Below are 13,953 nucleotides of genomic sequence, written 5' to 3'. Positions count from 1 at the left end.
CAAAGTTTTGCCCACCACTGTATGCCCACATTGTTCGCCTCCTTAAGCAAATTCAAGCATATGGCCAGCGTAGAACAAAGGAGTTACCGTATGGTGTTTTCTCAACAGACGTATGCCTACGCTTCTTGCAGGATAGTCCTGGTCCCCTGGATATATAAAATCACCAACGTCAGCCACATTCAACCATATCATCTTGACATCTTCACTGTCTACCGAAACCAACATTGATGGACCATCACAGTTCACCATCCAAAATCACCGTCCACTACCATTATCCACCACTAGTAACCAGCACCACTATCTTCTACCTTGCTAGCAATCACCGTCACAACATGTCTTCACAGTTATTATCGCTATATGTCAACACTATATTTGAAATGAAGCCCAATTAAGTGATTAACCCAGATAAATCTAATCCCTAGAGAATGACAGAGAACGTAAAATTTTTATTCAAACATGACACATTAACCCGCTACAAATTAAAACCATCGACCACCATCTTTGTTAGGCCCCATCACCCCCTCCATTTAACACAACAAATAAAAACTATAACCATAAACAACACGTACAAATCTAGAATCCTACCCCTACTTCATCTCTACCACGAACCAAAAAGGACATAAACAAGCGATGATGAGCACTTGAGTGATTATGACGATGACGAGGTAAAAGGAGAGACGGGATGGAGAAAGTGAGAGGCGCAGGAGGTGCTATTGGAATAATGCCATAATGAAATATTAAGCTGTTACTAGTTACTACCGGTGATTTTTTGTCGTTTCAGTATATGTTTAAGTTGACTTTTGAACGTGTTCAAACAATATATGTGTAACTTATTCTGATGCAGTTTCGGAAACATTTAATGGCTCGAGAGACTCATGATTATTCAAAGGCGATAAAACGAACCAAAGGTTCAAAGAACAATGTTCTTATAATATTAAACTTAATCAAAAACTAATAATCTAAACAACCTTGGATCCCTATTTATACTAAACATGGAAAAAGATAAACTAGGAAACGAGATAACATAAAAATAATAAAAGATATTAAAAATCAAAATTCAAATAAAGAGATTTGCATCATACTCCCCGTCTTCGAAAAAACTCGACCTCGAGTTTTGTCTTCGAAACAAAGCCACCCGGATCAAAAGGAACATCAACGCGCTCCTTATTTATTAACTTCATGACATGCCCAAACAATTCAACTTTGCAAAACACCTCGCGCGAATCTGAACTTATACCACCCCGGTCGAATGTAGCATTAGAATGGTTCATGTTTGCTCTCAACTTTACCCGCTCAAGTAATTGAACTTTGCGAGTCACCTCACCCGACTTTAAACTCGTACCACCAGGGTCTATTGGATTGTCGGGTCTCTCCACCTCCTTCTCCTCGTCTTCGAAAAAGACTCGTCCTCGAGTCTTGAGAATGTCAAAACGATTAGCTCCTTGGACTTCTTGTTTATTACTATGCATTGGATTGGACCCAAATTGGATTTTCGAAATTAATGGCTCTTTACTTGTATAGCCATCAAAATTATGGGAAAGTTTATTAGTAGCAATGAAGCATTTTCCATCAAATTGATAATCATATCTAAATTGAATTCCCACATTCGTAGGATTTAAAGGAGAATATTTTATGCGATCTATAATATTAAAATTATTAGCATTATTATTGGTAAGTGTACCCATAATTTTAACAACCTTCCTCTTCTCATCAATTTGAAAATTTGACTTCATGCCATATTCCATATTTTGCGACAAATTGATTGGACATACCAAAACCCATTCCACGCCCCTAGTGACCACCGGATCACCACCAGTAATTCCAGTTACACCACCAGTTGCCTCCTCACCACTAGTAGCCACCACCGAAGAGATTACCACGGACGGAATATGAGACCCGATAGCAGTCGCCGCACCATCTAGAACTATTGTATATTCTTCCTCATCACCGTAGTTATCAAACACGGGTGGCGAATCCCAGCTAAAATCACCACCGGAAGGATCCGCAAATAAACACTCATCTTCATCATAGTCGATTCCGTCTTCATCAAAGACAGGGTTGTCTCCCGACACACTTTCTGGATAAATTGGTTCTAAGAACCGGGGTGGGTGATAGTAAAACGAATGCTCCTCTCTGTCGTCACCTTCGTCCCCGACGACGGTGCTCGACCAGGTTTCCGCCTTACGCATCTCCCGTTGTAACTCGAGACCGTGGACTCGTTTTCAGAGCCGTTCGATCTCTTCAAGATCGCGGACTCTTTGTCGGAGTCGTTGGATCTTCATAAGATCCCGTGGGTTGTAACAGACTCCACCGCTGCCTCGGCCGGCGACTCTGCGAGTAGGACATCGATCTTCTCCACGAGCACGTGAATAGAAAATACTTCGATCGTTGCCTCGGTCGGCGACTCTACCATCAAGCAAGTATTCAACACCACGTCGAGCCATTTGAGAACCAAAAGCTCTGATACCATATGCTATCAATAGCGGTGCTATAGTGGTGCTATAGCGGTTATCGGTCTGGCGGTAAAATAGCGGTCGAAATATCGGTCCAAATAGCGGTTCCGATATTTGCGGCGCTATTTACCGCTATTTCGCTGATATATGGCCACCGATATATCGGAAATAGCGATGAGATTATCAGTTTAATATTTTTGACCCAATTTTTACTTTTTTTGGCCCAAACTGTAAGCCCATAGCCCGATTTCATTATGATTATTATTGAACGATCAGCTTATTGCCCTAAAAATACCTCAATCGCTGCTGATGCTCATCTCCGATACCCGTTTCTTCAGCCGCTGCTGATGCTTATATATTTATGGCTTTCGATTAAGTGATTAAATCATGTCTTAAATTAAAAATATTGTTACTTTGTGTTTTGAACTATTGACTTTTATGATTTTGGTATTAAGACTTAAGTATTATTATTAGATAACTTTTGGTGTTATATATATATATATATATATATATATATATATATATATATACCGCTATCCCACCGCAATAACCGATATCTCAGACCGCTATTTTTTGACATTAACTGCATAGCTGATACCAACTGATGCAGTTTCGGAAGCATTCAATGGCTCGAGAGACTCATGATTATTCAAAGACGATAAAACGAACCAAAGGTTCAAAGAACAATGTTCTTATAATATTAAAATTATTAGCATTATTATTGGTAAGTGTACCCATAATTTTAATAACCTTCCTCTTCTCATCAATTTGAAAATTTGACTTCATGCCATATCCCATATTTTGCGACAAATTGATTGGACATACCAAAACCCATTCCACACCCCTAGTGACCACCGGATCACCACCAGTAATTCCAGTTACACCACCAGTTTCCTCCTCACCACTAATATCCACCACCAAAGAGATTACCACGGACGGAATATGAGACCCGATAGCAGTCGCCGCACCATCTACCCCTATATCACCACCCATAGCCACCGTATCATCCCGGTAGATATCAAACACGGGTGGCGAATCATAACAAAAATCGCCACCGGAAGTATTCACCTTTTCATCCTCATCCCGGTAGATATCAAACACGGGTGGCGAATCATAACAAAAATCGCCACCGGAAGTATTCACCTTTTCATCCTTGTAATTATCAAAACGAGGAGGTGAACGATAGATAAAATCGCCATGGGTAGGATGATCCTCATCCCCGGTTAACTCATCCCCGACGGGTTTTTCCGGTTCCGTTTCCTTCCATGTCGATGATGCCTTAAGATCTTGGATCCGTTGCTTGAGTCGTTGAATCTCGTGTCGTAGCTCGAGGTCACGTACTCGTTGTCGGAGTCTTTTGATCTTAAGATCCTGCGGGTCGGGATAGATTCCACAGCTGCCTCTGTCGGCGACTCTGCTAGTAGAATACCGATCTCTACCGTGGGCACGTGAATCGAACATACTTCTCTCGTTGCCTCTGGCGGCGAATCTACGATCGAGCAAGCATCTCTCTCCCCGCAGAGCCATTTGAATAACCAAAGCTCTGATACCAACTGATGCAGTTTCGGAAGCATTCAATGGCTCGAGAGACTCATGATTATTCAAAGACGATAAAACGAACCAAATGTTCAAAGAACAATGTTCTTATAATATTAAACTTAATCAAAAACTAATAATCTAAACAACCTTGGATCCCTATTTATACTAAACATGGAAAAAGATAAACTAGGAAACGAGATAACATAAAAATAATAAAAGATATTAAAAATCAAAATTCAAATAAAGAGATTTGCATCATACTCCCCGTCTTCGAAAAAACTCGACCTCAAGTTTTGTCTTCGAAACAAAGCCACCCGGATCAAAAGGAACATTAACACGCTCCTTATTTATTAACTTCATGACATGCCCAAACAATTCAACTTTGCAAAACACCTAGCGCGAATCTGAACTTATACCACCCCGGTCGAATGTAGCATTAGAATGGTTCATGTTTGCTCTCAACTTTACCCGCTCAAGTAATTGAACTTTACGAGTCACCTCACCCGACTTTAAACTCGTACCACCAGGGTCTATTGGATTGTCGGGTCTCTCCACCTCCTTTAATGGTACACTTACCAATAATGCTAATAATTTTAATATTATGAGAACATTGTTCTTTGAACCTCTGGTTCGTTTTATCGTCTTTGAATAATCATGAGTCTCTCGAGCCATTGAATGCTTTTGAAACTGCATCATATTCGTTGATTTTTGAATGTGTACTTTGAACTATTGTATTTGGTTACTTGGGAATTTTATTATGGTAACTTGTTTATTCATAATATGCTTATATATCGAACGTATTTTATGGTTCAATACTTAAATTCATTACTTCATCGTAACATTAATGTTACGTGCTTAAATTTGATGCAATTATCACTATTATTAGTTTTTTTAAGCAACTTACACAACCATCTAATCTACTTTTTAAATAAGTAAATAAATATACTCCACCATTAGAGCAACACTCAAACCATCAACCTACAAAGAAAAGTACACAAAAATGTCATTGATTCATTGGACTAAATACAAAACTTTTTCACAGAGGTCGGGAATTTTTATGGTCGGTACTAATACAACTGTCGGGTCGAATTGGGTCGGGTCGAATCAGGTCGAGTCGGGTCATATATATATATATATATATATATAGGATTACCAAACAAAATATTAGATAACAAATATATTAAAGTTGTTCTCTACGAGTTTTCATTTTTTGAAATCTAACCATTACATCATCTACTTTAACATTGACAAGAAAGTCTTTCTCAATGTAACAAATACAACTGTCGCTTAAATTTTCATCACCCAATCGATTACGCAAATCGGACTTCACATACTTCATCGCCGAAAAGAATCTTTCAACAGTTGCGGTTGCGACAGGTAATACGAAAGCTAACTTTAATAAACGATACACCAATGCAAAGGAATGGTGTTTCTTTGTTTAAACCATTAATTGAACAAGACTTGCTAAACCATTCAAGTTTTTAAATCGTTTATCTCCTTTCAAATTATCAATGTATGTCGCGAGTTCAACCAGGAGTCTTCTTTTATCAATTTCATCAAAATCATATGGATACAACTCGACTAATCGTAATATTTTTGGAATAGAAAATGCCCGAAAATTATCACAAGGAGTCAAACAACTCAAAGAAACAAGTAAGTCGGATGTTACCTCGATAAAACGGTCCCAAACTCTTGGATTTGCAAATCTAGAACCGCATTGAAGCAATCATACTCATAATAGTGGCGATTTTTTATGTTTGGTTTTTACATAGTTTAAATATCATAAACCTAAAAATCTAAAAGCTAAACTAAATTAGGCATAAATTGAATGTATTATGTTATACCTGGAAGGCTGGAAACAATTTTAGTGGACGTGAGGGTTGTTGCCTGTTGGAAACTTGGAAACAATTTGTAGTGTAGTAGTGGACGTGAGATTGTGTGAGAAGATAAAGTGTCAAGGACGACGTGAGATTGGTCAGACTTTCCGATTCCGGTGAGGCGGGTGACTGGTGAAAAAAGGAAAAAGTGAGGCAGCAGAGGCGGTCAAAAAAATAAATTTTAGAAGTTAGAATGAGATTTGAGCTAAAAATTGAGTAGGGTTTGAATTGGGTTTTTTGCTTAAAAATTGGATTGGATATTGGACTAATGGACTTTTTAATATTAAAGTCAAATTTAATAGGAAAAATTGTTTATATAACGTTTATATAATTATATTTATAAAATTGTCATTGTATTTTTTGTTAGGGTAGTCTCAAAATATCATGGGGGTCGTCTCGAAATTATACAGGGTACGGCTTCAAAGTTTCACAGGGGTCGGTGCTAAAATTTTACAGGGGTCGGTCGGGAATTTCGGTATATTAACACTAAATTTTTTTTTACAGGGGACGGGGGACACCCCTCACTAACAAGTGACTACGCCCCTGTTTGCACCTGTCATTCATCAATTAATAGTATGTTATATTACATTAAAAATATAAAACTAATTTTGATTATAGTTAAGCAAAAAATATCAAGTGTTCAGAGCCCTCACCGATTTAGAATGTGATCTAATAAATCCCGTAAACCAATCTAACCAAACTGAATCACACGGGGTGAAAGCCGAAATACCCAACCCAACTCACTTTCTCCATCTCCTATTCCATTCGGTTTCGGTTTCTCGAAGAATTGAGTACTTTCGATATACCCCGGACACCCTTTATGGTGGTTAAAGAAATGACGTGGCACAATAATACCAAACTAAACCACCACCAATACTTAGAGCATCTACAACGGGATGCATACCTAGAGGTTCGATCCTATGTGGCAACTGACGGACGTGGATGGAGTCCGACTCACCGTTGTGGAGCATTGAAGATTGTTGCAGGTCCGGTGCCACAAACCTACAACGGACTTGAAGCGTGGGTCCCTCTTCTCTCTCATGCAGGTGCTTGGTGGGCCATAACATCTTCATCCTCTCCGATTTCCATTCCTTTGAAGAAATACAATCAAAGCCATTTCATCTTTTTCACTGTGATTTAATATATGGGTGGATCGATTTATGTTCGCCGGAATTTAGAGGAAGCTTTAATGTCAGGTGTTTGTGTAAATTCTAATCTACATGAATTGATTTTAAGTTTAATTTTTGTCTTCTTACTTCGGGAGCTAGCTAGGGTTTCAATTTCTGTTATTTTATTGGTTACGGTTCGGCTATTATCATAAATCAGAACTGAAACCGAAGTCATTGGTTAATCTGTTTTATTAACCAATCGGTTTATTTGGTTAGTTTGTCGGTTTTCAGTTTGGTCATTTTCATTTAATAACCAAAACCAAATTCGGGCCTACAATTTTGCTTCGAAATAAATGAAATGAGGTATAAATACATAAATTGAAGGTATAAAACTATAAATACATGAAGTGGAGGTATAAATACATGAAATGAATGTATAAAACATGAAATGTAAAAACTAGTAATGTATGAAAATACGAATGGTTCAGTTTGGTTAATCACGGTTAACCTAGGGTACAAAAAAAGCTGATAACCGATTGTTGGTTACTTGGTTTTCAGTTAATTTCGGTTGGGTTATTGCTCACTCTTAGTTTTGTATTTGCAGTTCCGGATCTGGAAACTGTTAAGTTCAAAGTACTGAGTAGAAATGATCAGTATGAAATAAGAGAACTTGAGGTATTGCTATAATTATTAATTCCTGGATTAGTTACAGTTAATTAGAGATGAAACTAACTAAATTTATATCAGCCGTACTTTGAAGCTGAGACTACAATGCCAGGAAAGTACGGGTTTGATCTGAACGGTGCATCACAATCCTTTAATGTACTAGCCGAGTACCTGTTCGGTAAGGTATTCAATCTTTCATTGTAGGTTTCAAGATTAAACTTTCAGAAATGCTAAAATGAACGTATTTACTTTAATTGCTTAATCTGTATATATATCCTTCCAGAATACAGCAAATGAGGCGATGGAGATGACTACACCTGTACTCACACGAAGGACCCAATCTGGTGGTGAGACAATGGACATGACTACCCCTGTGATAACTAAGAGAGTATGTTCTTTTCATGTTTAAGTTTTATCAATCTTTTTGGGTATGAAATATGATATTCTTGTATGTATATGTAATATATTTCCATCTTTGATTAATATTCAGTTAGAAGATCAAGATAAGTGGACAATGTCATTCGTCATGCCTTCAAAGTATGGTTCCAACTTACCACTCCCCAAAAGCTCTGCTGTAACTATCAAAGAGGTGCCTGCTAGAACTGTGGCTGTTGTTGCCTTTTCAGGTTACTGATTCATGTCTTCATAACATTTAAGAAAAAAAATCTCGTCTTGTAGCAGACTAAGTTTTATGAAAAAATACGGCTCTAAGATTGTCCTGAACCATATCAATTCAGGTTTTGTCACCGATGAAGATGTCATGCGCCGGGAATCAAAACTTCGTGACACCCTAAAGAATGATAATCAATTCAAAGTAAAAAATGGTGCACTGGTGGAAGTTGCACAGGTAATGTATTTTATGTAAGAAACATCATCTATACGACTATACAATAACATAATAACAAGTATTTTGTATTTTCAGTACAATCCACCATTTACACTCCCTTTTACAAGGCGAAATGAGATTTCCCTGGAAGTTGAAAGGAAGCAAGAGTAAATCCTCATTCTACAATAGTCAGTACTCAGTAACATGAATATATGATACACAGAAGTCACATATGATATGTAAAGTAAAATACTTAATTTGTGTTGGCTGTATATAATATACATAGAATTTATTTGAAAAGTTTTTTGTTATTTAAATACAAGATGATGAAATATTATGTTAGTTTATGAATACAGTTGAAAATACAGATTACAGACCTTGAAGCCCATAAGGAGAACTTAAGAGATTGCAAAAGACAAAGCTGCCTGCAACAGAAAACATAGCAGGTTGGAATGATTTAACCATTTATTTGACAGTGATTGTAATTTGTAAGTGCACTTTAACTGTTTCTTAGATTTCGTAAAACCTATCATAATTAGATGAAATATATTATTTTTTATATCTCTAATTCCATATTGACATGAGTGACCGCACTAACACAGTTATGTATTGGTGCACAGATTAATGCCATTATCCACCAATTTGAATCACTACAAAGAAACTTATTATCATTCAAGTTCATCTCCTGAATTGTCATGGATGATATACAACAAGAGGCTTGGTTTTTCAGGTACTAATCAGAAGATTTGCTACATACTGATTGAGAATATCTGGAATTAGGAAAATTTCTAGATAATTAAGCACACAAACCAAGCGGGTCCACTAGATGAGAACAAAACATGCATATAAGATACTATATAACAGTTTTCTTGAGCTAAATATACATATCATCTTAGTATCTTTCATGTTATTACACTTTATGCCGATCAAGTTTGACTGTATCTATCAGAGCTTACTGACTACATATGTATGTATGTTGGAGTTGTCAAATTTAGTTTAATTCAGGTATGCTATCTAAAACCGGCTTCCATCTTCCACAGTTTCTATTATCTTCATCTTCAATCACAACCGTCTCATTTGAGCTTTCTTTTTTCATACGCGAAACCAAATCACCTACTGACACTCCTCCTTTTGTCAACATCAACTCCAACTCCTGTTTGGTTATCACCAGCTTTATCCTCACAATTCCATTTCCGGCTTCTGTTTCCGTCCCTGATTCCGGGATCTTCTTCAAATCTGTAGAAACTTCCTGAACTGGCAAGGGGGTAATATTGTTTGCTGACTTCTTGACCTGTTTGCATGATTTTATTTAATCGAATTATACAATTCCCCATTTTTTGCTGCTTGTGTTTTTATATAACAAGATACTCTGCTAACAAGAGCTTTTTTTGTAGTATATAGACATGAAACGGTTATATTCTGATTTCTGAGTAAGGTTGTTGGGATTAGATTTTTGTTGTATATATAGAAGTAAACTAGGAAGATAATGAGAAATACACTTAATTATTGCATATAATAATTGTCGTCAAACAACATTTGTTTCAGAGTTCCACATCAAAGTCTTCAATGCTCAGCTCAGTATTGATATCATCAAAGTTATCAACATGGTTCACTTCTTTCTATTTTCCTTTGAGAGAGGCTTGGTATAGTTCACACAGATGTGGAGATGTGCGACAAGCCTTTGACCAGTGGTTTGTACTTCCACATTTAAAACATGGAGTGCCATTGTTTTCGGACCTACCAGCTTCATTCCATTTATTGTGTTGGTTGGAATTGGTATTTTGTGGAACTTGGTAATTATTGGTTCTCTCGCTACGACCATGGCCACGGCCACAACCACGACCGTAAGAATTAGTGTCCATTTAAATGAATGTTTACGATCATTAAAATGCCTTTTGTCAAAATGATCACGTCCACGTCTATGGCCTCGTCCACGACCTTGTTCCCATTTATGACCAGAATTTTTATGAGAATTTTTGTGAGCAACATTTGTTTCTGGTATTGTTAAAGAACTTATGGGACGAGATTGATGATTTTTCATCAAAAATTCATTATTTTTTTCTACTACAAGGAGTAATGCATTTAGATCAGAGTATCTCCTAAAATTCTGCAAACGATAATGTGTTTGCAAGTTTATATTTGATGCATGAAATGTGGAGAAAGTTTTCTCCAACATATCTCCCTCAGTAATTGTTTGCCCACAAAATCGGAGCGTTGAACATATTCTGAACAAAGCAGAGGTGTACTCATTTACTTTTTTGAAATCTTGGAACCTGAGATTGTTCCATTCATCTCTAGCAGTGGGAAGTAGAACTTCCCTTTGATGATCAAATATGCTTTTTAAATCTTCCTACAAAACTCATGGATCCTCACAATTTGAATACTTAAATTGTAACATCTCATCAATGTGTTTCGGCTTTTGCCTTGTCTTGATCTTCGCAATTATTTCCCTTTGTTATCGTATTTAAAACACCCATTGATTTGAGATGTCGTTTAACATGTGCCGTCCATGACATATAATTATCTCCGGTGATATTAAGAGCCGGAAATTCAAGTTTTGCGATGTTTGCCATTTTATTACTAAACACAAATAAGATAAATATTAGAATTACATCCTTGTTAAAATTGAAAGAAAATACAAAGGTATAGCTATAAATAGATACAGAAAAAGAAAATATTAAACTCTCTAGGTGGGAGATTACAAATTAAGAACAATAAGATTATCAGCATTATGGTAGTTAACATTAAAACTGGATGAATCATCTTTCCAAATATTATCTTGAGTATTCCCGAGAAGAAAATTTTTGTATTTGTGAAAGATTTGAGATTAATAATTGGTTATTTATAGTTGAAAATTTATAACCGTTTGTATGTGTGTGTGTGTGTATATAATATTAATTATTTTAAAGTAAGATAATAACTAAGATATTAAATAACATTTATTTCATAAAATATATAATTAGTGTGCACAATAATAAGAATAGAATTGTTAGTGTAAATAAATCTAATTTCTAAATGAAATATTAGTGTACATATATAAATAAAAGTTAGAATAGTTATCAAATTTTAATAACAATGTTATACATATTATTGCTATTACTTAGTATATGTATATGCATATATATATTTCCAATGTACATAATTAAAAAAGTGTTTATGATGCTTATGTGGATACCTTTGTGTCTATTACCTTTCTTGATTAGGATATAAGCAGCTCGTGTTGATAACGTGTTATAATATTAGCCCTAATTATAACAAGATTATTGGAGTAATAATTGAACTTTAATAACAAAGAAACAATAGAGTAAATAAAATGTGAGAATTGCAATTTTACTAGATGCATATCTTTGTTACAAACACATGGTATTTATAATACCAAATAACTATTCAAAAACACTATTTAGGGGACAAACATGCATAATTGGTGACAAATGGTGTCATCTAAAAAGAACCGTAAGTGGTTCATAACACTTTTATAATTTTTAATGCAGTTAAAATCTCACTTTCTACAATTTTTAAATCGTTTATAGGGACACTGTAACTCATTGGAAGGTGTTAAGGCTAACTAATAAATTTATTACAGCCTTATTTTTAAACCTATTTTCACATCCGAGCTTTTTACTAACAGATTCTAACTTTGTTAGTTTTTTATAATGTGGTTGTTTGCGTGTACACTTATGTAGTAGAAAAAAAAATAGGTTTTCTTAATAATAATAATGTATGTTAAAAGTTGAGACTCTTATGATACACTTCTTAAATTGGACTTAGCATCGGTTAGCTAATGCCCTTTTGATGAGGTGGTGTTGTGGTTTGGCAAAGTTTTGGGTGTTAAAATGCTCGTGAAGTTGTAAGGGTGCCACCCCACATTCTCAGAGGCGGACCTACATAGTAGGTACCGGTACACGAGAATCCACTGAATTTCGGTTTTTTAATACAAAGCTTATATAAAAAACTGCGGTGAACCCATATAAATAAATAGAGTGAATATGTGTGCAAAATGAACAAGCAGACTATTGGTTAAAACCTTGGACTGTGACCTAGCTCACCTGGGCTCAATTCTCTTCTTCAGTGCGTTTTACTGAATTTTTTTAAATACTATCAAAACAATTATATAGGAGCATAGATAGGAGTATTACAGTATAGACAGCTAGGAGTTGCTACTTGCAAGTAGCTCAATTCTAGTTTAAGTAGTAGAACTATTATGAGTCCCTCAGATTTCATATATGTACTTCTTAGAATATATGAAAATGTTTTGTCTTAACTTTTGGTCACTTTGTTAACGAAATATTGAGGAGATGAATAAAATTTTTAGTGATAATCGTATATGATAAGGTGATGACTTTTAGGTCACTTTAACTTGATGATTTAATCATTTTAATACTTCTTTCTAAACTGGCATGTGCTCATATTGTTGAAATGCATTCCGACCCGAAGCAAATTTACCATATTCTAACACTACCTTTTTAGCGCACCGACACCCCCCCCCCAACCCATTTTGCCACGTATAATCACATGATTACCATAAAGGCCTCAACCACATGATTACCCGACCCAAATCGTAGAAGGGACCCGGACTTTTGTTTGTCTGGTCTTTATAAAATTAGAATATCTTAATACAGTGAACCAACTGTGAAAATTTTCTGGATCCGCCACTGCATATTCTCACAGTGCATGGTACTAATATTGTAATAGTATATCGGAGTAAGATGATCTAATGTAAAATCAACCAGAAAATGAAGATCGTGTATCATAAATATAAAGTGACCAAATGTACTACCGAAGAACGTAACTGTAGATGTAGTCATATCAACTCACTCAGTCACTCTCATGTTTGGTGCACATTGACATGCCTTTGTAACTCCGATATGTAACGATGTGCTTGGGTTCAAATCTAGGGGTAATCCAACTACCTAAATTGTAACTAAATACCAACATTGAATGGTAGTTTTGTTTGTAAGAATCGTTCGTATATAACATTGAATACAACTATTTTATTGATTTACAATTCATAAAATAAAGAAAATCAGTATTACATATACAAAATAAAACTAAAATAAAAAGCAAAACTTTACCCAGTAAATTTCACAAATAACAAAAAAATATTGGTAAGACATCCATAGCAGAGAGCCTGCTTCTAGAGAGACTATTGGCTCCAAAGTAAAAAACATACAAACATGCATGTATCACTGTAAAAACAAATGGTAAAAAAGTGACATAGTAAAATACAAAAACATAACCAAAAGAGATTTTTCATCCTTTATGTTTATATAAATTTTCAGTGGTTGTCATCTAACTAAACAGTGGACAGAAATTGTCCTTTGTATTCAAAACCATGCATGTTACACCCATTTCATTAATGGGCGTCAAGTGTGTTAGTTAAATCTAGTTATATGCAAGATATATGAGGACAATTTAGTCTTTTAATTATATATATGTTGTATAAAATAGTTATTGATGTTTAATAAAGATGGGGAAAACTTGCA

General features: G+C 35.5%; 1 protein-coding gene across 1 annotated transcript; it reads left to right on the top strand.

Moving 5' to 3' along the window:
• Positions 1-7,041: 7,041 nt before the first annotated feature.
• Positions 7,042-9,729, top strand: LOC143633955 (heme-binding-like protein At3g10130, chloroplastic). Its single transcript, XM_077102160.1, has 8 exons — positions 7,042-7,065; positions 7,583-7,653; positions 7,726-7,827; positions 7,928-8,032; positions 8,135-8,270; positions 8,382-8,491; positions 8,567-8,637; positions 9,091-9,729. Exons 1-8 carry the CDS (start codon positions 7,059-7,061, stop codon positions 9,248-9,250), a joined length of 762 nt encoding a protein of 253 aa, XP_076958275.1. The 5' UTR covers positions 7,042-7,058; the 3' UTR covers positions 9,251-9,729.
• The last annotated feature ends 4,224 nt before the right edge of the window (positions 9,730-13,953 follow it).

This window comes from Bidens hawaiensis, unplaced genomic scaffold (genome assembly GCF_021521415.1).
Source record: "Bidens hawaiensis isolate Kalapana, Puna unplaced genomic scaffold, B.hawaiensis_p1.1 tig00006961_1, whole genome shotgun sequence".
NCBI classification, from domain to species: Eukaryota; Viridiplantae; Streptophyta; class Magnoliopsida; order Asterales; family Asteraceae; genus Bidens; species Bidens hawaiensis.
The sequence above is the reverse complement of the archived record's forward strand: the minus strand, read 5'-3'. Positions and strand labels throughout refer to the sequence as shown.